The following is a 27,934-nucleotide window of genomic DNA, read 5'->3' on the forward strand; positions in this document are numbered from 1 at the left end:
TGTTAGATTCAGAGACACATTGTCTCCAAGAACCACGCTTTTTTGCCAAGGGCCAAGGGCCAAGGCTCTACCCTTGGCCCAGTTCTCTTTTGAATTTACACGCTCCCGTTGGGATCACTTGTTTTAAAAAAAGGTATTTTGTTTCATTGCTATGCAGATGATTCTCATATTCCACTGAAATGGAAATCGGTGAATCCTGGGAAGGGACTGTTTGATTGTCTAGAAGATGTCAAGGCATGGAGGGCTCTAAATGAACAGAAAACTGAGGTCATTGTCTTGGGTCCTTCTGACTGTTATGACCTTGACACCTTAGGATACTATAAAAAACTGTTTGCAAGAAATTTAGGGTCAATGTAGATTTCAATGTACATTTAGTTAATGTATTCAAAACCAGCTTCTTTCATATTTGCATAATTGCAAAGGTTAAGCCCTTTCTGTTTCAGCAATCCATGCCTTCATCTCATCTTCTGTAATAGTCTCTACTCCGGTGTTACCTCTTCATCAAATGGCCAACTGTAGCTAGTCCAAAATGCTGCAGCACGACTCCTAACTGGCACACGCAATCAGATCATTTATCTCCTATACTTGCATCACTACACTGGCTGCCAGTCAGCTTTCAAATTGACTTTACAGTTTTTGCCCGTTGCTTGAACACTATAAACCCATGCTCAGACTAAAGTAACACAACGTGAAGCTTTTGTTACCATACCTCAAACACATGTACCCATACCTTAAACAAAAGCGCTGCTTTGCACCCCAGTACCAATTATGCAACACTCCTACTCCTTTATGCAACACACATGGTCCTGCATACTACACTCTATTTCATACATAAGACACTTCGCTCACAAAATGAAATTTCAGGGTGCCATTTGGAAAACACATGTATCCAAAATACAAAACACATCGGGTAATTGCAACCACTCAAATATACACCTGAAGGCACTTACTTGCAAAACTGAACACCAATTAGCCAACCACAAAAAGCCCTCAGTTTAGCCATTTCAAGAACTTTGCAAGCATGGATGGAGGGAGAGCAAGAGGAAGAGGAGGAGGAGGTCAAAGAGGCCATGCACGGACCCATATTTCTGATGATATAAGAGCAACTTTGGTGGACCATGTCATCAACCACGGCCTGACTATGAGGGAAGCTGGGCAGAGAGTCCACCCACATCTAAGCCGCTTCACAGTGGCATCTGTAATAAGATAATTCCGACTAGAAAACAGGTCTGTCTTCATCTCACTGCCTTCTACTCTACTCAGATGGTTTTTATAGTACTGTTCTACAGTTACCATATCAAGTGTACAGGGTACTGCAGGGTGCTAATGCTCCTTTTGCAGCCAAAGTGGTAGTTTCTGTGAAACATACCATGATTACTTATATTGAAGTACAGTGTTTTACAGTGGATGACACAGTATATACAGTAAAGTACTGTAAGAAGATAAGCAAACCGATGACAATATGTGGTTGTATTTCTCTAGAATGACTCTAGTTTCCATCGGGCTGCTCTGGTCCAGGCCTGGTTCTCCAACCACAACCAACTTGAAGTGGTATGCTTGCCCCCTTACTCACCATTTTTAAACCCTATAGAGGAATTTTTTTCGGCTTGGAGATGGCGTGTATATGACCGCCAACTACATGCCTGCATGCCTCTTCTGCAGGCAATGGAAACAGGCCTGCGGCGACATTGAGGTGACAGCGATCCATGGATGGTTTCGGCATGCAAGAGGGTATTTTCCCCGGTGCCTAGCGGGAGAGGACATAGCTTGCGATGTTGATGAGGTCCTGTGGCCAGACCCCAACAGACGGCGGGATCCATGAGCCCACTTATGCACACTTGTCATGGTTTTTTGTGTTTACAGTATAGTGTTTTTTCTATTGCAGTATTATTGTGTTGTGGTTTTTTTTTTTTTTTGCTTCATCTGGATTCATGGTACTGCAATGTACACTATTGAGTAGGTCTATTTGCGTTTTTGGTTGTTTGGCAATGTGTCTCCTGTAAATGTGCCTTCTGAATACACAATGGAATTCAAGGACTGCAGTGTTTTATGTAAAGAAGACTAGTGTGTTCCCCCTGATCTGTAAGTGTTTGCATATGATGCAAGTATGTGTCATTTTGTCAACAGAGTTACATTTTGACAGAGGAATGTTAGGTTTTGACAGCAGAGTTTAGGTTTTGGGAGTGGAGTTTCATTTTGGCACAGATGTGTATGGTATATTTCCCAGTGTTGTGTCGTGTTTACTTGTGTTTAGAGTTTTGGCACAATGAGCGACGTTTTGCAAAATGTGTTCAAGCAACGGGCAAAAACTGTAAGATCTTAAGACTTGTTTCTAAGACGTTGCATGGACTAGCCCCTACGTGTCTTGCTAATCTCCTAACCTGGTATTCTCCCCTTGTGAAGATCCTTGAGGTCTGCAGACCAAATGCTTTTGGTTGTCCCTAGGTCCAGACTGAAACACAGAGGAGACCAGGCATTTGCTGTGACTGCCCCCAAACTGTGGAATACACTGCCTTTGCATATCAGGTCCTCCCCAGCACTGGATACTTTTTAAATCAGTCTAAAGACCCATTTTTATTCTCTGGCTTTTGATTCATCATGACTTTGTTACCATTATTCTTTTAATGATTTTATTCTCTCCTAAAATACTTTTATGTCTTCTGCTTTGTCTATTTTATTTTACAGAACTTTCTTCAACACTTGTTGTCTTTAAAAAGTGCTATATAAATAAATCTGAACTTGAACTTATCTGAGGTTGGTAAAACTGTCTTTGTTTGGAAAATCATAGAAGAAACTGGCTGCATTCATAGATGAGTGATTCTCAGAATTGGAAATCAGTGTTTGATACAGTGATCAGAGGAACACTGTGAGCTTTACCTTGAAAGATAACAGTCCACAGGAAACTCAACATGTTACCAAAATACTGGCTTAGTGTTTTGTTTTGTTTTTTTCCAAAGATGTTAAAATAGCCGACACAACAAGATTTGTTTCATTACTCCATCAAAAGCAGAGGGCCCGGTGGCGCCAGTGTCCGGCAGCCTCGCCTCTGTCAGTTCGCCCCAGGGTGGCTGTGGCTACAATGTAGCTGCCATCACCAGTGTGTGAATGTGTGTGTGACTGAATGTAGTGTAAAGTGCTTTGGGGTCCACAGGGACTAAGTAAAGCGCTGTACAAATATACCACATAGAGGCGGGACCTCACAGCAGCAGCATTTTACAAGATATGATGCATTTTCATCTTTTATGTTTACAAATGTCAAGAAGTCAGAAGCAAAGTGAGAACACATCATAGCACATGTTTAAACAAGGAAGGTTAATTCATTGAAATTATTATTATGGATGTAACAATATTTCTACCACAAAAAACCTGTTCAAAGCACCACAATGGCAGCGTGATATCACGCAGAGCTGTCAGATGATGTTAAATAAACTGAGCTCTGTAGAGTGGGCAATAATAACAAACCAGTTTATTTAAATTGTAGATTCAAGCTGCTCTTCATATTTTTGGCCACCAGATGTCCCCAAAGAGGACTGTGTTGAAAAGCTTGGAGTAATGAAGCCTTTTTTTGATGCGTTAATGCTTCAGAAAGCTTCATGTGGCCATCACTACAGACCAGGTTTGTGTCATGGCCTCTCAGTCCTCTCTGTGCTGTTCTGCTGCTTTTCTCCATCTCCTCAAGTCACTTTTATTGTCATTTCAACCATGTACAGTGGTACACTGCAGAGTCAAATCAGACAGCGTTCCTCTACTGCTAGATATGATATGACTCGCAGATCAGGCATTTATACCCGTCCAGACACTTGTAGGGTCTTTGACAGCTTTGCCCAATTGGAGACATGGCATGCCTAAACGAATAAGGAGGGTGCGCTGGGAATGCCTGATCTGCGAGTTCTTCAACTCCCACCTCAGGCAGAGCTCCAGCAGCATTCGCGGTGGTAACCCTGAACCAGATGGTAGACACTGGAGGTAAAGGGAAGAATCAGGCACAAGGAGTCCTATCAAGCTTAGTTAGCCTGTGGGATTTCAGAGGCAGTAGATATGTACTGACAGGCCATGTGGAACGCAGCTTGTACAGTGGGTGAAGCAAAAACCTGGGTGTGGGAGGAATTCGAAGAGGCCATGGAAAAAGACTTTTGGACTGCCTCGAAGAGATTCTGGCAAACCATCAGGGAACTCGAGAGGGGAAAGCAGTGATATATCTGCACTGTGTATAGTGTGAGTGGAGCGCTGATCATTTGAACTGAGGATATTGCATGCTGGTGGAAGGAGTATTTCGAGGACTTCCTTAATCCCAGTGACATGTCTTTTGTAGAGGAAGCAGAGTCTGAAGATGAGGGGAAAGACTTGCCCATCACTGGGGGTGAGGGCACTGAGGAAGTTAAACAAGTCCTTGGTGGCAGACTTCTCCAACACATCCACTCTAATGCTGCTATTGATCATCTACACCCACGGTGTGGGACGGAGAGATTTCGCAGGTCTTTCCTCCCCACTGCTGTCAGACTCCACAACAAAGACTCCAACTGATCAAACACACACATCCACACATGTGCAATAACACTAAGTGCAATATTCCTTTCTGGCATTGTTGTATTTTTACTCAGTTGTATACAGAATTTGTATTCTATTTTTATCCTATTGTATATTTTATTCTACTGTATATAGTATTTTATTTTATTCTATTCTGTACAGTTGCATACTGTAGTTATGTTTCTGTTTCAATCTTTCCTATGTATACACCATGTATGTTAGTTCACTCACACACATATACATATATATTGGTTTTTATTTATTTCCCCCCCTCATTGTATATTGTTTTCCCTTCTTTACTTTTGCACCTTGTGGCAGCTACCCACTTTCACTTTGCAAGAAACTGCACAATGACAATAAAACTCTCTAAGCATTTTAACAATGACATTTGAAAGGTACAGTTTGAAACTGCAGTGCAAACAAATAAAGAAAAAGAGAAGGAATTGTGTCTTTATTTATTCATGCCTCCAGCTTTATTAGAAAGTAAAAAAGTAGCAAGTATATCAAGCACACAGTCATAATGTGAAATGGAACAAATAAGAATGTAAAGAATGTCTTTTTCAAAAAAACTGTCCACAAGCCTCATTTTCAGTTGGTTGTATAAGATGTGTTGAATCTGTTTGACAGTCTGAATATCTCACTTTTTTATTTTCAATTTCAATTATATTAAATTAAATTTTATTCAAACATCACCAAATCACAGCAACAGTCACCTCAAGGTGCTTTATATTGTAAAGTAGACCCTACAATAAAACAGTAGGATATAATACAATAATATTTTACGTTCATTGGTTTTGTATATACATAAAAAATGCTTCTCCCTGGTTTTCACTGCAACAACCAGGAACACTTATGTTTGGGAATTCTTTAATTTATTTGAAAAAATTATTATTAGAAATAACCCTGTTTCTGTACAGTTTGTATGGTGAAAGAGGGTAAAATGCCAAACTGTGTTTCCAATTGTGTATGCAGCAGACTAGCCAAGTGCAGAATCTATAAAAAAAGTGCAGCAAGCTAGCAGAAACTAAGCTATCATAAAATTTAAAAGGAGCAATGAAATTATAAACCGGATAATGGTCTACAGCAGGGGTGTCGAACTCCAAGCCTCGAGGGCCAGTGTCCCGCAGGTCTTAAATCTCACCCTGGGTCAACACACCTGAATCAAATGATGAGTTCATTACCAGTACCTTTCATAAGAACTTCAAAACATGTTGAGGAGGTAATTAAGGCATTTAAATCAGCTGTGATGGATCAAGGACACATCTAAAACCTGCAGGACACCGGCCCTCGAGGCCTGGAGTTTGACACCTGTAAAATCAAATCATGCTGTGGTTTCAAGACATTTAGAATAACTTCATCGTGGCTTTGATCCAGTACAGTTGTCCCTCTGAGACAAACGAGTAGACTCCAGGTTTTTTAATGACACCACAATCCTCTCCAAAAGAAGTGACTCCAACCAGCGCTCCATCGCACAACAGCGGCCCCCCTGAATCCCCCTGCAGCAAGAACAAACACATGACAGTGTTTCAGGTGTTGAGCTGAATGAACATTTACTTCAAACAAGGAAAAATACATGGATTCTTCATACGTACCTGACAGGTATCAGCGACGTTTGTACCATCTGAACCAGCACATATCATGTCATCAGTGATAACAGGGTTGTGGCCGTAATAATCACGAGAGTTGCACTTCTGCCTGCCGACCACAGTCACATTGACAGACATGAGGACGTCTGATGGTCGTTTTGTTTCAGTTACTCCCCATCCGGCCACCAGACACCTGCTGCCAGCTGCCGGGTCTCTCACAGTGTCGCCAAACTCGAGCCACTGCACTGCCCTGGTTTTCCTCACCGGTTCTTTAAGCTGAAAAAAAGGTAAAAAGAATCTCAGATATTGGTGATGAATCTCTCCACATTAACTACATTAAATAAACAGATATTTGCTAAAGAGTTGTAGCACCACTCATTTATTTCTAATATTTTGCTTGGAAAATATGAAATATGTGCAGTGATGAGTTGAAACATGTCTATAAAGACATGGAAATACATCTTATATTTTAAAAAATGAAACTAAGTTTTAGTTAAGTAAGCAAAACCTGAGTTGGCTGTAGGAGGTACAGCAGGTTATCTACTAATCGGATGGTTTAGTGTTTGATCCCTGGTCTCTCCAGTCTGCATGTCAGAAATCCTTTGGCAAGATACTGAACCCCACGATGCTCTCTGATGCTACATTAGAGTGTGAGTGTGTGCGAGTGTTAGAAAGCACTTAAGCACAGAAAGATGTGTTTGGGTGAATAAGCCATGTTGTGTAACGCTCTGAGTGCTCAGGTAGAGTAGAAAGGTGCTAAATAAGAAGCAGTGCATTTACATCGTTTGTATCGGTTGTGGGCAAAAGACCTGCAACTGACAAATAACGGCTATCTCATCATCTCATCATCATCATCATCATCAGACCCTGATATATCACCTTACCTTCAGCAACATGAGGTCATTGTCGTGCTTTGCACAACAGTAGCCAGGATGAGGAAAACTTTTCTCGACGACTCGGAGTTGCTTGGAATGTTCGTTTTTCGTTCTGGAGTGGGCTCCCAGCGTCACCCAGTAACTCCTGTAAAAGAAAAAACACAATCTGGTGATGAAGGTTTACATATTTAAAAGGTTAACAGGTCAGCGGCTTCTAAAACAGTCATCATAGTTCTTTATTATTGTGTATTACTACATATGGCTGGGTTATAGCTGTTACTGAGCTTTGGGTGAATCTGCGTTATTTTTTCTTCCAGCTGAATGAAGAAATTTAAATGTTTGATGTGTATGTAGCTGTGGCTTCTGTGTTATTTTAAGTGAGTGCAACACTTCTTTCCCCCGCAACAAACATGGAAGGAAAAAAATGAAGATGAACTTTTGCGAGACCTCGCAAAAGTAGGTGTGTCCTTTGTGGCCCATCCTATCCCAGAATTCATAGCGCAGCCCAGCCAATTCCAGTTTCCAACAATGGTGGCAGCTACTTAGTTTTAATATTATTCTTTCTGGGTCACAAAATAAAATTTTAAGATATTTTCAGGGAAAAATGTAGCTGTGTAAACTTCAAATATCTGATTGGTTTATCAAGACATCACATATTTGTAAAAAGTGCTCCGATGTTTTCGTAGTCGTCTGTTACCCACCCGCTGCGCTCGATAGCTGACTGGGAGGTCGAGGCCCAAAGAGACGGCGAGAATACCGCACTCCCGGCACACTGTGCCTCGCCCTCCCTGTCAGCTTCCTTCTGGCGGCCTCCGAAGGATGTGGCCTAAGATTTTGAGAGATCCCGAGATCTCACAAAAGTAACTCAGGATCTCGCAAAATTTTATTTTCATTTATTTTCCTCCCATGTCCCTCACAGGGCTCCGTACTTTCCTTGTTATTCCATCACAAATAACATTTTCTAGAACACCTCTGTAAAACAAATAAATCTATGAACAAGAATTCAACTTTAAATATTCTTTATATTCATTCTCTCCATTAAATTTTATTAGCTTTGCATGCATAATTATAGCAGTGTGTATTATTTTGACTGTGGAAGAGAAGCAGCTGAGCTTCTCTCCAATGACTGGATGAATGACCATTTCTCTAAAGAAGAGGCCAGTCATGGCTTACAGAAAGCACATTTCTGCTGCTCTGGCCCTGATCTCATTCTTTCAGTAACTACCCAGAGCTCGTGACCACAGGTGAGGGTAGTGACCTCTGGGTAGTTACTGAAGGAATAATAGTCATTGAAAATAAATACTGCATTATTTTTAAAATAAGGTCTCAGATTCTTACCCAGTGCAGTGGGCAGCTGTCAGCACCCACTGTGGATGGATTAATGTCCCTCCACACATATAATTAGCCACACTTCTCACATAAGCCATGTAAGGCAGTGAGTGTGGCTCGACTTCCTTCCCATTAATAATCTCAGACCCACGACCTGAAACAGAAACAAAATATCAGGACACATAAATCAGCAGATGAGTGAAATGGACTGGTTCTTATATAGCGCTTTTCTACTCTGTCTGATCACTCAAAGCACTTCATACAACTAATTCATTCACTTAAGTATCTAACATTGATACTACGGAGAGCAACATGGGGTTAGAATCTTGCTCAAAGCTATTTGGCATGCAGACTGGACCAGCCTGGGATCGAACCGCCAACCTTCAGTAACTGACCTGCTCTGCCACCTGAGCTATAGCCACATTGAAGATATCAGCAGTGTGACGTTGCATTATGCTCGTTTACATGAAGATTAAAAATGTCAATAAGTAAATTAAATTACAGTGGAAATTACAGAGCACCCAGAGAGCTGCCCAGCCAGGCAAGATAAACTTTACTTGTCACGATGAGACTTCTACCCCGTCTCTGTCAGTCCCTGCATCCCTAAATGTCTCCAGTTGTCCGGAGTTCTGTCTCCTTGGTGCATTTAAACCCCTGTTCCTCCCTGTCCTCTCGTCGTCTGTTGTCTTCGTTTCCGTTATCAGTCATCATAATTTTACCATCTCTGTGCAAGTCTGCAAATTTCTTTATTAAATCATAAGATTCTTAAATTCATCAAGTCTCTCTGTGCCTGGGTCCTCGTCACAAAACATGACATCACTGCTTTGTGCATTTTAACACAATTTAATCCCACATTTGTGAAAGAAAAGCAAAACACTTTTTTAAAGTCTGTAACAAAACCATCAAATCTGATCAAGGTTATTTAAATGGATTGGAATAAAAAAATACATATCCTAACCTTAATTACTGCGGGAGAATAATGAGTGATGCTCATAGTGAGTAAAAAGTAAACTGAGTGCATTTTTTGGACAGAGATTCATTGTTAATGTATATGTATAATATAATACAGATACATAAAAAATACACTCCAATAACAGAAGAGTCCTTGAAATGTACAAAATATATCTTAGATATATAAAATATATGTTAAAATATTACATCTCAACCACGTACTGTATGGTTTTTATATTTTTATTGTGTCACACAAACAGCAAATATTGTCCAAAAAAAGTAAGTAAAAACTGAGTGGAAAACATCACTCACCTGGCTGGATGATGGAGAGGAGCACACATGAGATGAGAAGACTGAAATTCTTCAGGCAGGACATTTCTTCTTCCCTCTCTTTGATCAGACGCTGAATGCACTGAAACTCACTGTGATGCTCAGCTTTATATGTTCAGCTCATAGGATGTGGTCTGACCGTGGAAACGAATGAGTCAGCAAAACAAACACATAAACTTAAACCTTCAAATCTATGGTCATGAGTATCAGTAATATCTACACTCCCCCCCTCACAACATATGCGTTTAATTTGTGAAATATACTTGGATACTTATAACTATAACTTATTTATTCAAATTGCAGGAATGTCTTAAAGACATAAAGACTTGAATGGCCACTAATGTCACGGTGAGTAGGATGAGCCGTGTGGAGAAAAATAAAGGAGGATCCAAATGCAGGCACGCGTGGAGGAGGTTTATTGTAAATATAAAACACAAGTAGAAAACAGCAAACAGAACTAAAGCTAAACTATACTGGGAACAACTAAACATGAACACGAACAAGGGTGAGCAGAGGCACATGAAGGTTGAGAGCAGGGGGAGAGAGAGAGAGAGAGAGACACACACACACACACACACACACACACACACACACACACACACACACACACACACACACACACACACACACACACACACACACACACACACAAAGTTGATTTACGGGAGACTAACAAATGGACCAGCAACTAGAACCTGAGGAGACACGACTTAAATACACACAGAAGAACACGAGGAAATTGAACACAGCTGGAAGTGATTGATGAGACGAGACAAGAGAGGCAAAACTGAATACACTCACATGAGACACGGACCTACACAATAAAACAGGAAACAAACAACTACACAAAGACGCAGACCAGACACAGAGACACAAAACCTAAGAACTAATCCCTTAACACAAATAAACAAAAACATAGAATTCTAATAAAAAATCAACAAAGCACAAGAGTTAGAATATAACCCAAAATACAAAATGAAACCAAAACATGAGAACTCAAAATACTGGGTCAAAATGACCCAGAACCGTGACAACTAATTTTCTGCTTCAGTTAATCCAAAATGCTGCAGCAAGAGTCCTGACAGGGACTAGAAGAGAGAGCAGATTTCTCCTGTTTTGGCTTCCTGTTAAATCCAGAATTCAAAATCCTGCTCCTCACATACGAGGTCTTAAATAATCAGGCCCCATCTTATCTTAATGACCTTGTAGTACCATATCACCCTATTAGAGCACTTCGCTCTCGCTCTGCAGGCCTACTTGTTGTTCCTAGAGTATTTAAAAGTAGAATGGGAGGCAGAGCCTTCAGTTTTCAGGCCCCTCTTCAGCCTGAAACTTTTCTTTTTGCTAAAGCATATAGTTAGGGCTGGACCAGGTGACCCTGAATCCTCCCTTAGTTATGCTGCAATAGACGTAGGCTGCCGGGGGATTCCCATGATGCATTGAGTTTTTCCTTTCCAGTCACCTTTCTCTCTCACTATGTGTTAACAGACCTCTCTGCATTGAATCATATCTGTTATTAACCTCTGTCTCTCTTCCACAGCATGTCTTTATCCTGTCTTCCTTCTCTCATCCAACCGGTCTCAGCAGATGGCCCCGCCCCTCCCTGAGCCTGGTTCTGCCGGAGGTTTCTTCCTGTTAAAAGGGAGTTTTTCCTTCCCACTGGGTCAGAAGAATAGACAGGAAGACAGTGGGAATTGCGAACCTGGGCATCTGATCGCTGTTTGTCCCGCACTTCGGAGGAAGCAGCAGCGCAAAGGATCTGAAAGTCCAGCAGGCGTAGGTCTTACTAAGGTTATGTCTCCACCTGAAATGCTTCTCACTTGTGATCTAAATGCTGGAATAGAGTCTTAAAGTTTTAAACCGTTCATCACCAAAGTATATATTGGATTGTGTGGGTCCCCTGCCGAAGACTAAATCCGGACACCAATACATACTTATAGTGATGTGTTCAGCAACAAGATTTCTGGAAGCAATTCCATTACGTATACTGAAAGCTAAAACGGTGAAAAAGGCACTAATCAAGTTTTTCACTACCTTCGGGCTCCCAAAGATTATTCAAACAGACCAAGGAACCAATTTTACTTCAAAGGTGTTTGTACAGGTTGTTGATGAGTTGCAGATAAAACATGTAAAATCCAGTCCATACTACCCGGAGAGTCAGGGTGCCTTGGCAAGATTTGATCAAACCTTTAAAACTATGCTGCACAAGAGAGTCGGGTGTTGGTTTGCCATTATTACTGTTTGCCATCAAGGAGGCCACTCAGGAATCCTTGGGGTCCAGCACCACGGATCTGGTGTTTGGACATGTGGTCCGTAGTCCCCTCTGGCTTCTGAAGGAGAATTGGTTGTCAGAGACTTCTGAAAGCCAACATAATGTCCTTGATTATGTTAGCAGACTCTGGGAATGCTCCACCTTGCATGTCAGTAGCTCGGGAAACCTGATGCATGCAAAGAGTACCTCACCTTGTAATGAACAACATGTTGATGTCGTAACAAGACATGGACATGGAGCCAGTGCCAAGACAGATGCAACTGTTGTTGTGATTTGGTGCTATATAATACAATTGAACTGAAATAAATTTTAATTAAACATACTGCTCGAAAAAACTGTAAGTAAAAGTTTGAAGAGTCTGACATTCTGATGCCTGATGGCTCCTAAGACCGTCAGTTACTCACCACCAAACTGGTCATGCAAAATCATTTTACAGGCAACGTTCTTCACGGCTTTTTCAGATCCTTTCACTTTTGTCACATGTGCTCAGGGTAAACCTGCTCTCATCTGTGAAAAACACGACGCAGTACTAAACGGCCTGTATTTGTATAGCGCTTTACTAGTCCCTAAGGACCCCAAAGGGCTTTACACGTTCAGTCATTCACACACATGATGGCAGCTACATTGTAGCCACAGCCACCCTGGGGCGCACTGACAGAGGCGAGGCTGCCGGACACTGGCGCCACTGGGCCCTCTGACCACCACCAGTAGGCAATGGGTGAAGTGTCTTGCCCAAGGACACAACGTGAAACCTTCCGATTACAAGACGAACTCCCAACTCTTGAGCCAAGATTGCGGTGGACCTGCTATTTCTGATATTATATCTGTTTATGTTTCCACAGGACCCAGCAGTAAGGACAGAGCCCACTAGAGGATGCCGGGGCTTTAGGCCACCCTCATCAAGTCTTTTACTGAACATTTGGTCAAAGACACTCACATCAGTGTCTTGCTGGAGGTCATTTGGTAGCTCGGGCAGTGCTCAGCCCGTTCCTCATGGCAGAAAAGAGCAGATACTGGTCCTGCTGAATGTTTAAAGACCTTCTACAATCCTGTCTAGCTCTTCTAAAATAACTACCTGGACTACCTGTGCAACCTCTGTAGAGTCAAGGTATGGCCTCATGCTACCAGTAGTGACACAGATCTACCAAATTCCAAAACAAGTTTTTAATTATCGAGCAGTATGTTAGTGAGTGCTGAAATATTTGAGCCTGTATGCTGTAAAACCATGCCACACTAGAAAATGAACAGTTCAAAGAAGTCATTAAAATAGTTACATTTCTCAGGCAGAACATTTCTTCTTATCTGTCTTTTACCAGGCGCTAAAAGCTCTGAAACTCAGTGTGATGTAAAGATTTATATCATGAGCACAAAGGATGTGGTCTAAATATGAATTAGTAAAAAAACTGGGCTGATGCATGCTGATATTATTTAAGCTTGAGGTCAAATTTATCATAAATAATAACCATTTTATTTAGATGCTAGAGGCTCTTTATATGGTGCAGCACACGTTATCACAGCGTGTAGACGCGTAAGTGCGTCACTGAAACTCTCAGTTTTACTTATGAGGCTTTCTTAAAGCTGTGTTGTAATTCAGAAAACACAGAAAAAAGCTGGAAAAACATTGTATTTTTTGTCATCTTTAACTTCCACAAACAGTTTCAATTTCTTAATATTTACTGAGAATAGTTGCAGACACAGCAGTTTCATCAAAGATGTTTTTTATACTCAAAAGAAAGTCTTTTAGGTCTGTCCGTGATGCTGAGATTGTCATAGTCCGGACTCCGTGTTTATGTTTCAGGTTTATTAATATTCTGTGGTTTTGTTTATTTTGGCTTATTTGTGATTATTCTCAGTGTTTAGTGTTTTCCATGCCTCCCTTGTTTTTTGTCTAGTGTTTTTGGTTCTATGGTAATGTTTTCTGGTTCACCTCCTCCCAGTCTCATCTAATTAGCATCAGCTGTGTCTTCCCCCTGTGTGCCATTTCCTTGTTTCCTTGTGGGTATATTAGCGTGTGTTTGCCTCTGTTCTTCGTCGGAGCTTCTGTGTCTCACCTGTATTTCTTCCGTGTGTCAGTCCTGTTGGTCTTCCTCTGTGTTTTCTCAGCCTCAGTCTCCTCATGTTTCAGGTTTGATTTTCTGTTTGTAGTTTTCCCAGTTTGGTCCACGCCATTCTAGCTTCTGTTTTGTACTTCACCTATAAAACTCACTCCCTGCATCGTCTGCGTGTGGGTCCACACTCTTCATCTCCACATGGTTTCCCTCGCAAACTGTCACAGTACGCTCCGACCATACTATGGACCCAGTGGACTCCGTGTGATATCAGCAGCCCGCACTTTCCTCAAGGAGAGGGTGAGGCAGGAGGCTAGGCGTGCCCAGGAGCACGAGTCCTTTGACGGGTCTCGTTTGGCTCTAGGGAGTGCCCCACAGCTTCCAAACTGAGATGGCTACGACCGGTCCGCCAGTGATCCGAGGGGACGCACCTGTTCCTGTTTTCGCTGGAGGCTCAGGTCACTGATTAGCTCAGCCACCTGTTCAACCACCACCTTCATGGCATTAACGTGTGGCACAGAAACTGCACTGTGGCAGAGAGGAAAGCTCTACAGAGGGTGGTTGTCAGGTTTATATTATTGGATTGTCATATATGCTTAGAGTTGTATAATCAAATTCATGTTGGTAGAGGGTTGATCCTTAATAGTCTGCAAAGACTCTGTTCTGGCATTCACACTCACATCCTGGGGTCACGAGAAGAGGTCGTACCTTCTCTTATTGTTTCATGGTAGGATAAACGTATCTATGTCTGTTTTAGTCTAAGTGCCTTTTGTTTAGATGAACTGCTGGACTTGCAGACCAGCAGGTTTAGGGAAGTCGTTTATGGCTTCACACATTAACTGAATTGTCTTGAACGTTCCAGCGAATAGGTTTGTAGCATAAACCTATCAGTGGTGAAGGCTGCACAGAGAGTCCAGCGAAGGACCAGCCAACGGCTTGACAGAGGCTCCAAGGATTTCATCCCAATGCCCAATGGCAGTCAGGATACCGTTGCCTGTAGAGTTCTGTGTGTCGCTCCATGGATGCTTCTCCAGACCATCACTGACTCACCACCAGACCAGAATGATGCTACAGGCAGCATAACGCTCTCCGTGGCTTTTCCAGACCCTCTCATCTGTCACATGTGGTCAGGGCAAACCTGCTCTCATCTCTGAAAAACACAGGGCTGACAATGGCAGGTGGTCTATCAGTGGTGGACCTGGTCACAGGCAGGAAGCACAAGGCCTACCAGGGGATGTCGGCCACTCAGTCTAATGTCATAAATCCTTTTTCTGAACATTTTGTAAGAAACATTGACACCAGTTGCCTGTTGAAGGTGATTTTGTTTCTGGCAGAGCTCAGCCTGTTCCTCCTTGCGCAAAGCAGTAGATACTGGTGGTATTGAACTGTTAAGAACCACCTACAGCCCTGTTCAGCTCTCGCTGAGTAACTGACTGTCCCCCATGACTCCTCCACTCTCTTGAGACTTGAGGAGCTGGGCTACCTGTGCAACCTCTGTAGGGTTCAGGTACGGCGTAATGCTAACAGTAATGATACTGATCCCAGTCAAATGCAAAACCAGTGAAGAAAAAAAACCTGTCAGAAAAAACTAAGAGGGAAAAAATTTCAGTCGCCTCCACCTGTAAAACCATTCCTGTTTTTGAGGCTGTCTCATTGTTTCCCCTTTAGAGCACCAGCTGTTAATTTGATTAACACCATAACAATTGAAACTAATAAACAATCCCCTCTGCTTCTTAACTGAACAGAGCACATTCCCAGAAATGTAATTCTGTTGATGTTATACTCTCATTAAAGGTGTTCTTTTAATTTTCTGAGCAGCATATCAGTGCGAGTGCATGTATATATTTGAGCCTTTCTCTATGCTTTTTACTTCGTGTGAATTATAAAAGTTAAGAATAAAGTTGTGCACTTGTAGTCATTATAGATGCATGTATGCTGTAAAATCATGCACACTGGAAAACAAACCGTTCAAGGAAGTCATTAAAATACTTTATTCCTCAGGCAGAACATTTCTTATCATCTGGCTTTTATCAGTTGTTAAAAGCACTGAAACCCAGTGTGGTGTAAAGATTTTCATCATGAGCTCAAAGGATGTGGTCTAACTGTGAAACAGGGACAACATCAGCATCTATCAATCCACTTGTCTATCTTACTAAGTCAAATTTATCATTAATAATAACCATTTTAGACTCTTGATATGATAGAGCACACTTTATCACAGGCTGTAGACGAGTAAGTACGTCACTGAAATGTTCAGTTATATTTATAAGGGTTTCTTAAAGCTGTGTTGTAATTCAGACAAAACACAAAACAGCTTGAAAAAACTATTTGTGGTAAATGATGAAAAAAAACCTTAATATTTACTGAGGATAGTTGTAGACACAGCAGTTTCATCAAAGGCTAAAACATGATAGCGTAGACATTATTTAACAGTAGAAAGGTTTTTCATTAGTAGTCATTAGCTCACTAGACGACTTTAAGATGAATGCTAAGTATCATATGTGTGTCATTTCTGTCAAAGCGCTGAATTATTTATGTTGCAACAATAATCACTGATGGTTAAAAGAACACTTTCCCAGTTTGTCAATGTATGAATAACACGTGCTTTTGAATCATTCTTATATATTTTCCAGTTCTTACAGTGAACTGTGTGGTTAAAGGAACATAGTGCCTACAAAATACAGCACAGAGCACCACCGATTGTCACAGTATGAAAAGTTCAGTGTGTGTGTGGAAGCAGACATACATGGGTATGCTTGAAAAACAGAGATTTTCCATTTTCGTTTTTTTTTTTTTTTTTTTTTAAATCCCGTCCACACGTGGAGTTTTGAAAAATATCTCTTTCCACACGTAAACGCCCAAAATGCAGTCAAACTGACACGGTTTTGTAAATGAACTCAGGCGCAGACCAGGAGACTTTTGCAAAAACTGATAGTGTGTTTATTTACAGTGGTTTCACCGGGGGAAGGGTCCGGGGCTCCAGGGTAGCTTTGAAACATGGCTTTCTTTTTGCCAACAGTAGGGTGATTTTTATTACAGGTGTCAAACGATGTGGACAAGCTTTACTCATGTGGCCTCTCTGTAAGCAACCAAAGCATAAACCTTTACTCTTAAGGAATGCCACCTTTTCTTTGTTGGCTTTTAGTTTGAATGAGTCACATACGTCCAAAAAATGATTTTGGTTACAAAACAAGCACCGAGTTTGATCTAAGCCTTTATCTTCATGACTTATTTGAATACGTTCCAGTTTGTGTTTGTCATTGTTCTGTTCTGAAACTACAGCAACAGAAGTAGCAAAGCTACTGCTTTTAGTTTTAAACGGTGTCTTTGATGGTTTTGAAGCCATCTTTTCTTTTGTGTTGTGACTCTCTCCAAAAACAGGATCTAATGCAGCTCTTGTTTGCTTTTCAAGAAAATCAAGAAGATCTTTAAATCTTGCTGTTGCAGCTTCAAAAAATAAAAATACAATAACTGAGACTTACAATGAAGTATCGTTGCAACTGGTTTACTGAACCTTCTTTTCAGGGCATATACAGAACAGGAGCATCCATTTTCTACTGCCTCCTACAGGACACACTCTTCTTCCACATCCTTACACATTAATGTAACACAGAACCAATACTGCCTCTCCTTGCATTACCATTGTAACAACACACTCATTCTGTTTCTTTCAGATGAATAACAGGAACTTAGGATGTAGGTATCTATGAATAATAACTATTATGCGTACTCATATATTTATATAACCTACTAATTTCTTGCGATACCACATCTCCTCCCCTCTTAAGTCAACAACTCCCTTGACTTACAAAATAACTGTTTATCTAAAGAATGCTTAACAAGCAATCAACATGTAATTAAGGTAAGCATACAACCATACAACTGTACATAGGTTTCCATGTTTCTCTTTTTTTTTCTAACTAGGAAGGTACGTACTTCCTGTGAGATCAGAGCGCATTGTTGCTCTATTTCTGGAAGATCTCACTCTACCTAACAAAGTCCTTTAAAGTCTCTGGTGGACGTCTCTCTCTCTGGGAACGTCGCAACACGGGTGTCACTGAGGAGTCTCCGGAGCATAAGGCAACTCCGTTGCCGGAGGTTGTGGCGATGTGTCCAACTCTGATGGCAAGCAGCACTCAGGCACTGCTTCTTTGTCAAGCAATGGCTCCACCTCCCTGTCTGGTGTACTGGGAACAGTGTCAGCCACTCTTGCTCTCACCTGATCCACGTGCCGCTTCACAGTTTGACCTGATCCAATGGTAACGATGTAAGACACTGGACCCGATGCTCTCACAATGACTGCGGGAATCCACTTCGGGCCATAGGAGTAGTTTCTGATGAAGACCTTGTCTCCTGGTGTGAAACTTCTCAGTCTTTTCTTGGTGTCATGATTTTCTTTCTGTTTCAATTGTTTGTGCTGCACTTTTGTTTTCACATCAGGCATGAGCAAGTCCAAAACTGATCTGAGTCTCCGTGACATCATCAACTCTGCAGGTGATAAACCAGTAGTGGCATGCGGTGTGATGCGATAACTGAACAGAAATCGGGACAGTCTGGTTTGCAAGGTATCACCTTTGACTTTCTTCATCCCCTCCTTAAAGGTCTGGACCGCCCTCTCAGCCAGCCCATTTGAAGAAGGGTGGAAAGGTGCTGATCTCACATGGTCAATCCCATTCTGCTTCATGAATGACTCAAATTCAGCACTTGTGAAACATGTTCCGTTGTCTGAAACTAACATTTTAGGTAGTCCAAACACACTGAAACTCTGGCGCAGTTTCTCTATAGTTACCTGTGATGCAGAGGATTTCACAGGGTAAATGTCCATCCACTTGGAATGAGCATCCACAATGATTAGAAACATCTCCCCGAGGAAAGGCCCTGCATAGTCCACATGGATTCTGGACCATGGTGACTCCGACCACTCCCAAGGGTGTAATGGTGCCGTAGGTGGTGACTTGTAGTGTTTCTGACACTCCTCACATGCCTGCACTTCTGTTTCAATGTTCTCATCCATCCCTGGCCACCATACATACGACCTTGCCAAGCCTTTCATCTTTGACATGCCTGTATGAGTCTGGTGCAGGAGTTTCAATATTTTGTCTCGGCCTTTGGTGGGAATAATTACTCGGGCTCCCCAGAGCACGCAATGATACGGCTTTAAACAGGCATCGGTCTCAGTTGGCCAGCCTTTTAAGGTGTACTCGTGGACTTGCGTTTTCATGGTGTTTTCCTGGCTTGTACCTGATTTGTACTCGTAAGCACTCAATGTCACGGCCCATCTTTGTACTCTTGGTGAGCCCATCTGAGGTATAGGCTTCTTTTCATTGAACAGTGAGATTAGGGGTTTATGATCTGTGTAAATCGTGAAAACTCGGCCATACAAGTATTTGTGAAATTTCTTGATGCCAAATATCACAGCTAAACCTTCTTTGTCAAGCTGAGAATACTTTTTCTCAGCAGGAGAGAGTGTGCGTGACATGAACCCCAAAGGTCTCTCGCTTCCATCCTCCATCTTATGTGACAATACGGCGCCGTATGGGGATGCATCACATGAGAGAACCAACTCACGGTCAGCAGAATAATGAACTAACACCTCTGCTGAGTTCAACAGGTTCTTAGATTTCTGGAATGCTTCCTCTTGAATCTTTTGCCATGTCCACCGTACCTCGTGTCTCAAAATTTCATGTAAGGGTGCCAACAGGGTTGCCAGGTTTGGAAGGAATTTGTTGTAGTAATTTAGCAAACCTAAGTATGCTTTCAGTTCAGTGACATTTGTGGGGGTAGGTGCGTCCATGATTGCTTTAACTTTCTTTTCCACTGGGTGGAGCCCCTGGGCGTCCACTATGTGCCCCAAGTACTCCACTTTCTCTTGCATGAAGGCACACTTGCACCTCTTTAACCTCAACCCAGCTTCCTCCAACCGGGTCAACACCTCATCCAGGTTCTGTAGATGGCTTACCTCATCCACTCCAGTCACTAAGATGTCATCTAAATACACCGCTACGTGAGGTATCCCCTTCAAAAGACTTTCCATGGTCCTCTGGAATATTGCTGGAGCAGAGGCCACTCCAAAAGGCAATCTGTTATACGTGAACAGCCCCCGAGATGTGTTTACTGTCACGTACTTTTTCGATTCGTCATCCAAGAGGATTTGCTGGTAAGCGTGGCTCATGTCTAATTTTGAGAACTGCTTACCCCCGGACAGTGTGGCAAACAAGTCCTCCTTTCTGGGTATGGGGTACTGCTCCAGTGAAGCCACAGTATTTACAGTAAGCTTATAATCCCCACACAGTCTTATTGTCCCTGTGGGCTTCAGGAGTGGCACTACTGGTGCCGCCCATTCAGCATATTTCACTGGCGAGATGATGTCTTCTTTCAACGGTCGGTCTATTTCCTCGTCGACTTTTGCTCGCATAGCAAAGGGGACAGAACGCGGATGGAAGAAGCGTGGGGTGGCATCACTTTTCACATGAATAGCAGCTTTCATTCCTTTCAGGGTGCCCAACTCCTCTTTGAACACATTCTCATGTTTACTTAACACTTGCTGAAGTGTTTTTTCTGTTGTTTTGACTTGGTGCAGCTTTCTGTTTTTGGGACTGTTTTTCACTTCACCCCAGTCCAATTTAATTTCCTTGAGCCAAGCTCGACCTAGCAAGCTGGGGCCGTCGCCTTCGACCACCACCAGGGGCAGATGTTTTTTCTGCTGCTTGTATTTGACGCTGACTCGTGTTGCACCAATCACCTTAACAGGATCCCCTGTATAAGTTTCGAGCTTGATTTTGATGGGCTGCAGGCTGGGGGGCTTGCTGTCTTTCCCTGTTTCTCTGAATGTTGCTTCGTTCATAACTGTTAGGCAACATCCAGTGTCTATTTCAAAGTTCACCTTTTTCCCATCAATTTGCATATCCACAGTGTAGGAGTCTACTCTTCTCAAGTGTACCACACTGCCACGCCCTAACTTGAACAGTTTTCTTTTGTGCCCCTGACTGCACTTGACACAGTTCAACATGAAAGAGTCATCTTCAGAGCTATCAGTTTTGTTGTTATCTGCTTTCTCGCCCACATTGTGAGTACTGTAGTGTGAACTCTGCTTTTTTTCTTTCTTTACAGATGTCGATCCATACTTTTTCTGGTTCAGTTTAGTCTTGCTTTTACAAGCTCTAGCTATGTGTCCCATTTTACCACAACCATGACATTTTTCTTGTTTGTACTTACAGTCTGCTGCTGTGTGCTTGGTTCCTTTGCAACGATAACACTCTTTATTTTCTGCTTTAAAGGTACGACTCTCCTGTTGTCCTCTAGTGAGACTGAAACATTTTGCTGACGCCCCTGAGGTCTGCAGGTCCTGTGCATTTTTATTTGCAGTCTCCATGGCTACTGCAATTGACAGAGCTTTGTCAAAAGTGAGATCTATTTCTGACAAGAGACGTTTCTGAATTCGGTCATCCTTAATTCCGCAGACGATCCTATCTCTCAACATCTGTTGTAACGTGTTGCCATAGTTACAATCCTGTGCCAGGCGACGCAGCTCCGCTACATATTCCATGACGGTTTCATTCGGCCTGTGGGAGCGAGAGTCGAACTTATACCTTTGCACAATTTCACTGGGCTTTGGATCGAAGTGATTTTTCATCAGAAGCACCAGCTCTTGGAAGGTTTTGTCTTTGGGCTTGGCCGGGCTGAGAAGGTTTCGCATCAAGCTGTACGTCGCTGCTCCGACGAATCTTATTAATATCGCTCTTTGTTTCTCTGCATCGTCGATCCAGTTAGCTGCAAAAAACTGCTCGAGTATTTCGGTATACTCATCCCAAATCTGATTCTTTGGATCGAATGCTACTAGCGTGCCAATTGTAGCCATTTCCGCTTCGAGGTCACTGCCTTCTATTTCCAGCCGAAAACTTTTGCATTCTTTGAAAAGCTAGCCAAACCTGTAGCCGACCCCATCACTTTATTTTCTTCTCTTTTCTTTCAGTCCGATCGCCCAAACTCCTTCCCCCTAAACGTCCTCGTTGCCAAAAAGATGTTGCATCTTCAAAAAATAAAAATACAATAACTGAGACTTACAATGAAGTATCGTTGCAACTGGTTTACTGAACCTTCTTTTCAGTGCATATACAGAACAGGAGTATCCATTTTCTACTGCCTCCTACAGGACACACTCTTCTTCCACATCCTTACACATTAATGTAACACAGAACCAATACTGCCTCTCCTGGCATTACCATTGTAACAACACACTCATTCTGTTTCTTTCAGATGAATAACAGGAACTTAGGATGTAGGTATCTATGAATAATAACTATTATGCATACTCATATATTTATATAACCTACTAATTTCTTGCGATACCACACTTGCTCTGCGATTGCACTTTTCTGTTATATCAACAACTAGTATTTGCCGAAGTCTAAAAGGCAACTTTGAAACAAGAATCCTCATATTGGTTGAATTTTCCAGCTCATCAAGAAACTCAGCTTCATCCATTGTGTTGAAGCAGCTTCTTAGAAAGAATGTGTAAGCTCGTAATGCTGAAGCATCATCAGACTTTAAAAGTGACCAGTTAAGAGCCTTGTCTATAAATGCAGATGTTATCTTTGATCTGTTACCAAAGTTCCACTCAAGCTGCTTTTTTGCCTCAACAGAAGCTGTCTGTGGACTCATGTGCATGCAACTTCTCACTAAAATTCTGGGCTGTCCTGTAGTAAACTGTTCTAAATAATAAAGCCTATCCTGCATGTTATCAGTCTTAGTTTCTATTCCTTGCTCAAACGCCTTAAGAAAGGATCTAAAATGCAAAGGATCACCACCAAAAACAGGAATTTCTATAGCTGGAAGCAGTGACAACCTCTGACAGCTGATTGCGGTCAGGTGTGTGCGCCAAGGGCGGGAGCTCACAGTGAGCTCCGCCCAGGCAGAGAGGGAGAGAGAGAAAACAAAACAAACACATGTAGCCTTGCGGGGCGGCTGGGCAGGCACGGAGACCATGACAAAACCTTTTTCTCATAATACATGTGACTCAAAGATGAGGAAGAAAACAAGTTAAAAATATGAAATTTCTCTCCGCAAAAGAGAGAAGGAAAAGTACATTTATTCATGTGTTTGCTCTATTAAAAGTAGAACTAGTAATAAGGCTACTAAAAATGTTGTTGTTTGGGGTTTTCAAAGACAGCGTGCTCAAAAATGTATCTTTGTCAACACATGCACAAGCAGTTCTCATTTTGAGTCTGTGTGGCCGACGTCCAGAATAATCTTACGTTGTTGTCTTACTTTTATGAGTTTTGTGTGTACAAAAAACAAAACAACAATAAGAAAAACTGTTTTCCTTTGATTTATTGCATCAGTGACAAAAACGTAAGAGCAAAAAAAAGAGAAAAGAGAAAGTAATTTTCCAGTTTTCCTGTTTTCAGTTTTATATACAGAAATGCAAAAAAAAAAAAAAAAAAAGTTAGGGGTCCAGTTAATGTTTGTGCCACGTTGTACCTGCTTTAAGTTCCATCAATGGCAGTAATGGACTAACCAACAGAGGGCTGCTATCATACTCTATATGTGCAGAGTGTGTAAGAAATATAGCAAGCTAGCAGAAGCTAAAAATATAATGGAATATAAGAGAAACAATGAAATGATAAAATGGATAATGGTCTGCAAGGTTGTCGAACTCCAGGCCTCGAGGGCTGGTGTCCTGCAGGTTTTAGATCTCACCCTGGGTCAACACACCTGTTTCAGATGATTAGTTCATTACCAGGCGTCTGGAGAACTTCAAGACATGTTGAGGAGGTGATTTAAAGCAGCTGTGTTGGATCAGGACACATCTAAACCTGCAGGAGAATTGGAGAAAATTAATGTTCATAATTAATACATTTCAAAAAATTTCACATTTATGCAAGTCAGATATTTTATATAATTATTAGTTTTGTTCCAATAGTAAATCAGTTGGAGAACTGTAAACTGTTGATGGTGTTTTCTGTGTCTTAAGCTGTTTGGATGCGAAGACGCTATACCTGGAGAGGCAGCCTCTCTCTTCCCCAGTGCTGCTTTTTGATGGAACAACCAGCATTGTTGCTGTGGGAAACATACCAGTGACCACTCTCCCCTTCGAGGATTTCTGGGAAGGAATGTTGGTGTTGGTGGTTTATTACTACACTTAACATGCCCAAAAAGTGTTGCAGCGGTCCTCTGTCTTACAAACTGAGCTAATCACTGATGATCGAGATGCCACTTGTCAGAGTTCTACTCCTGACACTGCTGGATAAACAGAAACTCACTCAGGAACGAGGTCGCACAGAGCTCAAGTTTTCACTCATGAGAGGGAAGCAGTTGTCTCCAACCCACAGGTTGTTTTTATTGGTTACACACATGAATATTCATGAAGCTTGTTGCTGTATTACCTATGAGAAATTAGGTTACAAAGTGTGATTGTGCTGTGCAAGCATGGTTATACAATGTCTGTGGTCATATGATTTGACTGCAGCTCTCCCAGGATGTTTTCGGTATCTCATCCCAGCCAGGTGGCTTCCTTCATTGAGTAGAATCTGTTCTTCTCAAGGCTGCTTGTTCCCTTAATGAAGGTCGTGCACGTACTCATATGCGTGGGTTACATAGAGAGCAAACAGAAGCATTCTAGCTTTTTAAATGGCGACCTACAACACATACATTAAGCCTAACACCACTAGTGCATATAAGAAAGCAATAGCTGAGTTATTTTTGCAGTTCGTTTAGTTTTGTAGCGCGTTTGCTAGGAAAATTAGAAAATAAAGTTACACAATGTCCTGAGAAAGTGCTTCACTTATAATTCCTCACAAAGTTTTTTTTTCTTAATAACGCGTTACGTGAGGCATGTAAAGGTTTAAGTCACTTTTTTGTATTATGCCATTACGTACAACACTGTGTGACTGTCACATAAGTTTAAGCACAAAAACTTTTTGTTTTCTTTCTTTCTTTCTTTGTATGTGTCATAACACCTTCAAAGAGGATCAGCTTTGCTCTCTAAGAAACAGCTTTCCTTTGTGAATGTCATGAATGTGAATTACAAAAATATTTTGTGTTGTATCATTTTTTTGGGCTATGATCACGTTCTCGTCTCATTAAAGTGCAAACCTGTCTACTTGTTCTCTAGTTCCTTAAAAACACAAAAATTATATGAGGAAATTTCACAAGGAAAAACATTTACAGTTTTTTACAGCCGCTAGGACACATTTCTCAATACTTAGGTCACTTTTGCAAAACTCTTCACACAATCCTCCTAACTGACCGTCAGCTTGGCAAAGCAGTTCATTTCGCATTCAAAATGCACTACAACTACCAAAACACTTTATTCAGGTCTCAAATAAACTCATTCTTCCAGAACACTAGCAAAGGTTGACAGCCGACAAACACACTTTGTCAGCCACAGAACAATGACCTAAAAAACACTAACAACATGTAGCATTACACAGTGTTTTCTTGTGTAAAACAAGGACACATCTCTGTTTATAGTTTCAATATATGTTACTGGAATGAATCAGACATCATGCAGAATTTGTTAATATTTGTTTATGTATTTTTATGTTTTTGCACTAAGTAATCCCAAAATACAAGAATTTGTATACACACCATCCACTGATACACATACAATAGTAATGCTAATCTACTCGGTCTTCTCCATTTGGCCACAGGTTCTCATCCACATCACATCTTATGTCATCTAGGGCAATACACCTAGGAAAGAATCTCCTGGCATGCCTGATCCATCCCTGGCAATCTTCTGCTGATATCTGCAGGCGTCCAGCATTCGTTGCATCCAGGAGGGACAGTTGATCATGTGGATGATGGTCGTAAACCTTCCACCGCCATGAGGAAAAGAATTCCTCTATGGGGTTGAGGAATGGAGAGTAAGGTGGGAGGAAAAGAGACTCCATTCTGGGATGGGCTGCAAACCACTCGGTGACTGCACGGGAGTGATGAAATGCCACATTGTCCCATACAGTTATAAATGTTGGCTGATTCCTTCCATCCCTTTCCTCACCTAGCACAACCCTTCCATAGAGATCATGCAGGAACGCAAGGAGCCGTTCAGTGTTGTATGGCCCAATCAGTGGTCTGTGTAGCAGCGGTCCATCAGTGGATGTTGCTGCGCACATTGTGATGTTGGCACCCCTCTGGCCCGGGACATTCACTGTGGCTCTCTTCCCAATCACATTCCTCCCTCGTCGCTGTGCTTCGGCCAAGTTGAAACCTGCCTCATCCTCAAAGATGAAAATGTGGTGTGTTTGCCTGCCTTCAATCTCCATGACTCTCTAACATAAATCCACAGGGCAACATAAGCTGTTACAGTAGTAAATTTGTAAAAGTTGTCTTTGTGTGTGTTTGGTTTTGTTCAAAAACAGATCTGTATTTTATCGTGATCTTACCTGGACATACTGGTTCCTGAGTTGCTTGACATGTTCAGAGTTCCTCTCAAAAGGCACAGTGTGCAACTGTTTCATCCTGACCTGATGTTTTTCAGGACTCTAGAAATTGTTGTTATGCTTACACTGTGAATATTTGCAAAAGTAACGTTGTCTGCCAAGACTCTGTGTCTAATTTCAGTGAGTTTTATCCCATTGTTTCTGATGACCATATCAACAATGGCAGTTTCCTGCACATCAGTGAACATCCGTCCTCTCCCTCCTGTGTGAGGTAACCATTGAGTCCTAAGCAGAAATGCAACAACAATTACACAAAAGCTTATTTACTTCTGAAATGTGCAAATGCCCCTGCAGAACACAAGTTACCTGTTGGTTTGCCGGAAAACTCTAACACTAGATGCCACTGTAGAGCGTTGCAGATTTGGCTGCACTCTCTGACCAGCCTCTCTCATTGAGTGACCATGATTTACTACATGATCAGTTACAGTAGCTCTGATCTCATCTGAGACTACAGCTCTTGATCTTCCTCTTATTCTTCTTCCACCACGCATACGTATTCCTCGCCCCCTCCCAGCCACTCTTCTTCCTCTTTCAGCCACTTCTCCATTTCTGGCTGGGTCCATGTTTACATCACAAAGCAAACCTATTCAGCAGTTGTCTCCTTTTGTAATGAAATTGAAGGAGTAACACCTGTGTAGATGTTCATCTACAATGAGAATCAGCTGTGGCTGGTTAAACTGCATTTTTAGATTTAAAATATGTTTCAATAAAATATTGCTGTTGGATTTTGCTGTCTTTTTAAGTTTTGCATTGTGTTATTGTTTTGGCCATAAGTTTAACAGCTTTGACAACAGTATGTAAGCACATGCAAAATGTCCTGTACGTACAAAGATTTTTGGCAGTTGTTGTGTCTGAGTGAGAAAATAATTCATGAAATTTGAGAGATGTAGTCATTGAATGCATTTTGTGCCAAAACAATGATAACTGGTCCTCAGTTTAGCCCACATAGACTTCTGTTGTGCTCACTGTGTGAGGAGTTTTGCAAAAGTGACCTAAGTATTGAGAAATGTGTCCTAGCGTCTGTAAAAAACTGTATTTGAACATTACCTAATAAGACTGATTCAGGACAGACAGTTATGTTAAACTTTCCTAGCAGTCCTTCACAAACAGGGAACAGTCTGTCTATTCTCTCCATCTGTCAGCTGCTGCTGGCTCTTCCTCCTCCTCTTCCTCACACACTGCTGAGTTTGTCCTGGTGGATCATCAGGGGTGCAAAGCCTCACAGATGATGTGCAGCAGTGGGTCCCTCAGTCTGTCCTCACTCTGGACACTTGCAGTCGTCACACATGGAAATCAAATATGTGATAAGCTGCAGGATTCAAACACAAGTGTAACTTATAAACACATGTTCATACTTTTATTCCACAATCAGAGAGAAAGAAACAGAGAGAGAGTGCAGGACAGACAGACAGGTGACAGTCTCAGGTGTATACACTGCTACACAACAGCACCAGAGAAGCAGGATTTAGTGTTTGTGTTATTACGAGTGCTAAACAAGAAGAGTTCCAGATGGTGCAGTGGACACATGTGTGACTGCTGTGATTAAAGCATCTTTCTTTCAGCTTAACGAGTG

The 27,934-nt window shown here is 41.8% G+C and overlaps 3 protein-coding genes across 4 annotated transcripts in view; 1 reads left to right on the forward strand and 2 right to left on the reverse strand.

The window, feature by feature from the left end:
* The window catches only part of LOC120716126 (FK506-binding protein 5-like), a 55,551-nt gene that overhangs the window by 10,726 nt on the left and 16,891 nt on the right, over positions 1-27,934 (forward strand).
* On the reverse strand, positions 4,971-9,711 carry LOC120716132 (granzyme K-like). Its single transcript, XM_040003516.1, has 5 exons — positions 9,581-9,711; positions 8,327-8,471; positions 6,998-7,133; positions 6,120-6,389; positions 4,971-6,023 (listed from the first exon to the last, which is right to left on the reverse strand). Exons 1-5 carry the CDS (start codon positions 9,642-9,644, stop codon positions 5,871-5,873), a joined length of 768 nt encoding a protein of 255 aa, XP_039859450.1. The 5' UTR covers positions 9,645-9,711; the 3' UTR covers positions 4,971-5,870.
* Positions 25,519-27,067, reverse strand: LOC120716134. 2 transcript variants are annotated; one of them, XM_040003521.1, is made up of 3 exons: positions 26,668-27,067; positions 26,305-26,586; positions 25,519-26,190 (listed from the first exon to the last, which is right to left on the reverse strand). In XM_040003521.1, exons 2-3 carry the CDS (start codon positions 26,377-26,379, stop codon positions 25,537-25,539), a joined length of 729 nt encoding a protein of 242 aa, XP_039859455.1. In that variant the 5' UTR covers positions 26,380-26,586; positions 26,668-27,067; the 3' UTR covers positions 25,519-25,536. The 2 variants fall into 2 exon arrangements, with proteins under 2 accessions (XP_039859455.1, XP_039859454.1); XM_040003520.1 differs by having other exon boundaries at positions 26,305-27,067.

The sequence above is a fragment of the Simochromis diagramma genome, unplaced genomic scaffold (assembly GCF_900408965.1).
Source record: "Simochromis diagramma unplaced genomic scaffold, fSimDia1.1 OVJJ01000583.1, whole genome shotgun sequence".
NCBI classification, from domain to species: Eukaryota; Metazoa; Chordata; class Actinopteri; order Cichliformes; family Cichlidae; genus Simochromis; species Simochromis diagramma.

What these genes read in the sequence shown, in the direction of transcription:
- LOC120716132 (XM_040003516.1), bottom strand. Translation starts at nt 9,644, where the DNA reads ATGTCCTGCCTGAAGAATTTCAGTCTTCTCATCTCATGTGTGCTCCTC. An exon ending in CCTCTCCATCATCCAGCCAG is followed by an intron (nt 8,472 to 9,580) that starts GTGAGTGATGTT and finishes TTTCTGTTTCAG; the next exon opens with GTCGTGGGTCTGAGATTATT. An exon ending in ATGACCTCATGTTGCTGAAG is followed by an intron (nt 6,390 to 6,997) that starts GTAAGGTGATAT and finishes CCTTTTTTTCAG; the next exon opens with CTTAAAGAACCGGTGAGGAA.
- LOC120716134 (XM_040003521.1), bottom strand. Translation starts at nt 26,379, where the DNA reads ATGAAACAGTTGCACACTGTGCCTTTTGAGAGGAACTCTGAACATGTC. An exon ending in TCAGGAACCAGTATGTCCAG is followed by an intron (nt 26,191 to 26,304) that starts GTAAGATCACGA and finishes GATTTATGTTAG; the next exon opens with AGAGTCATGGAGATTGAAGG.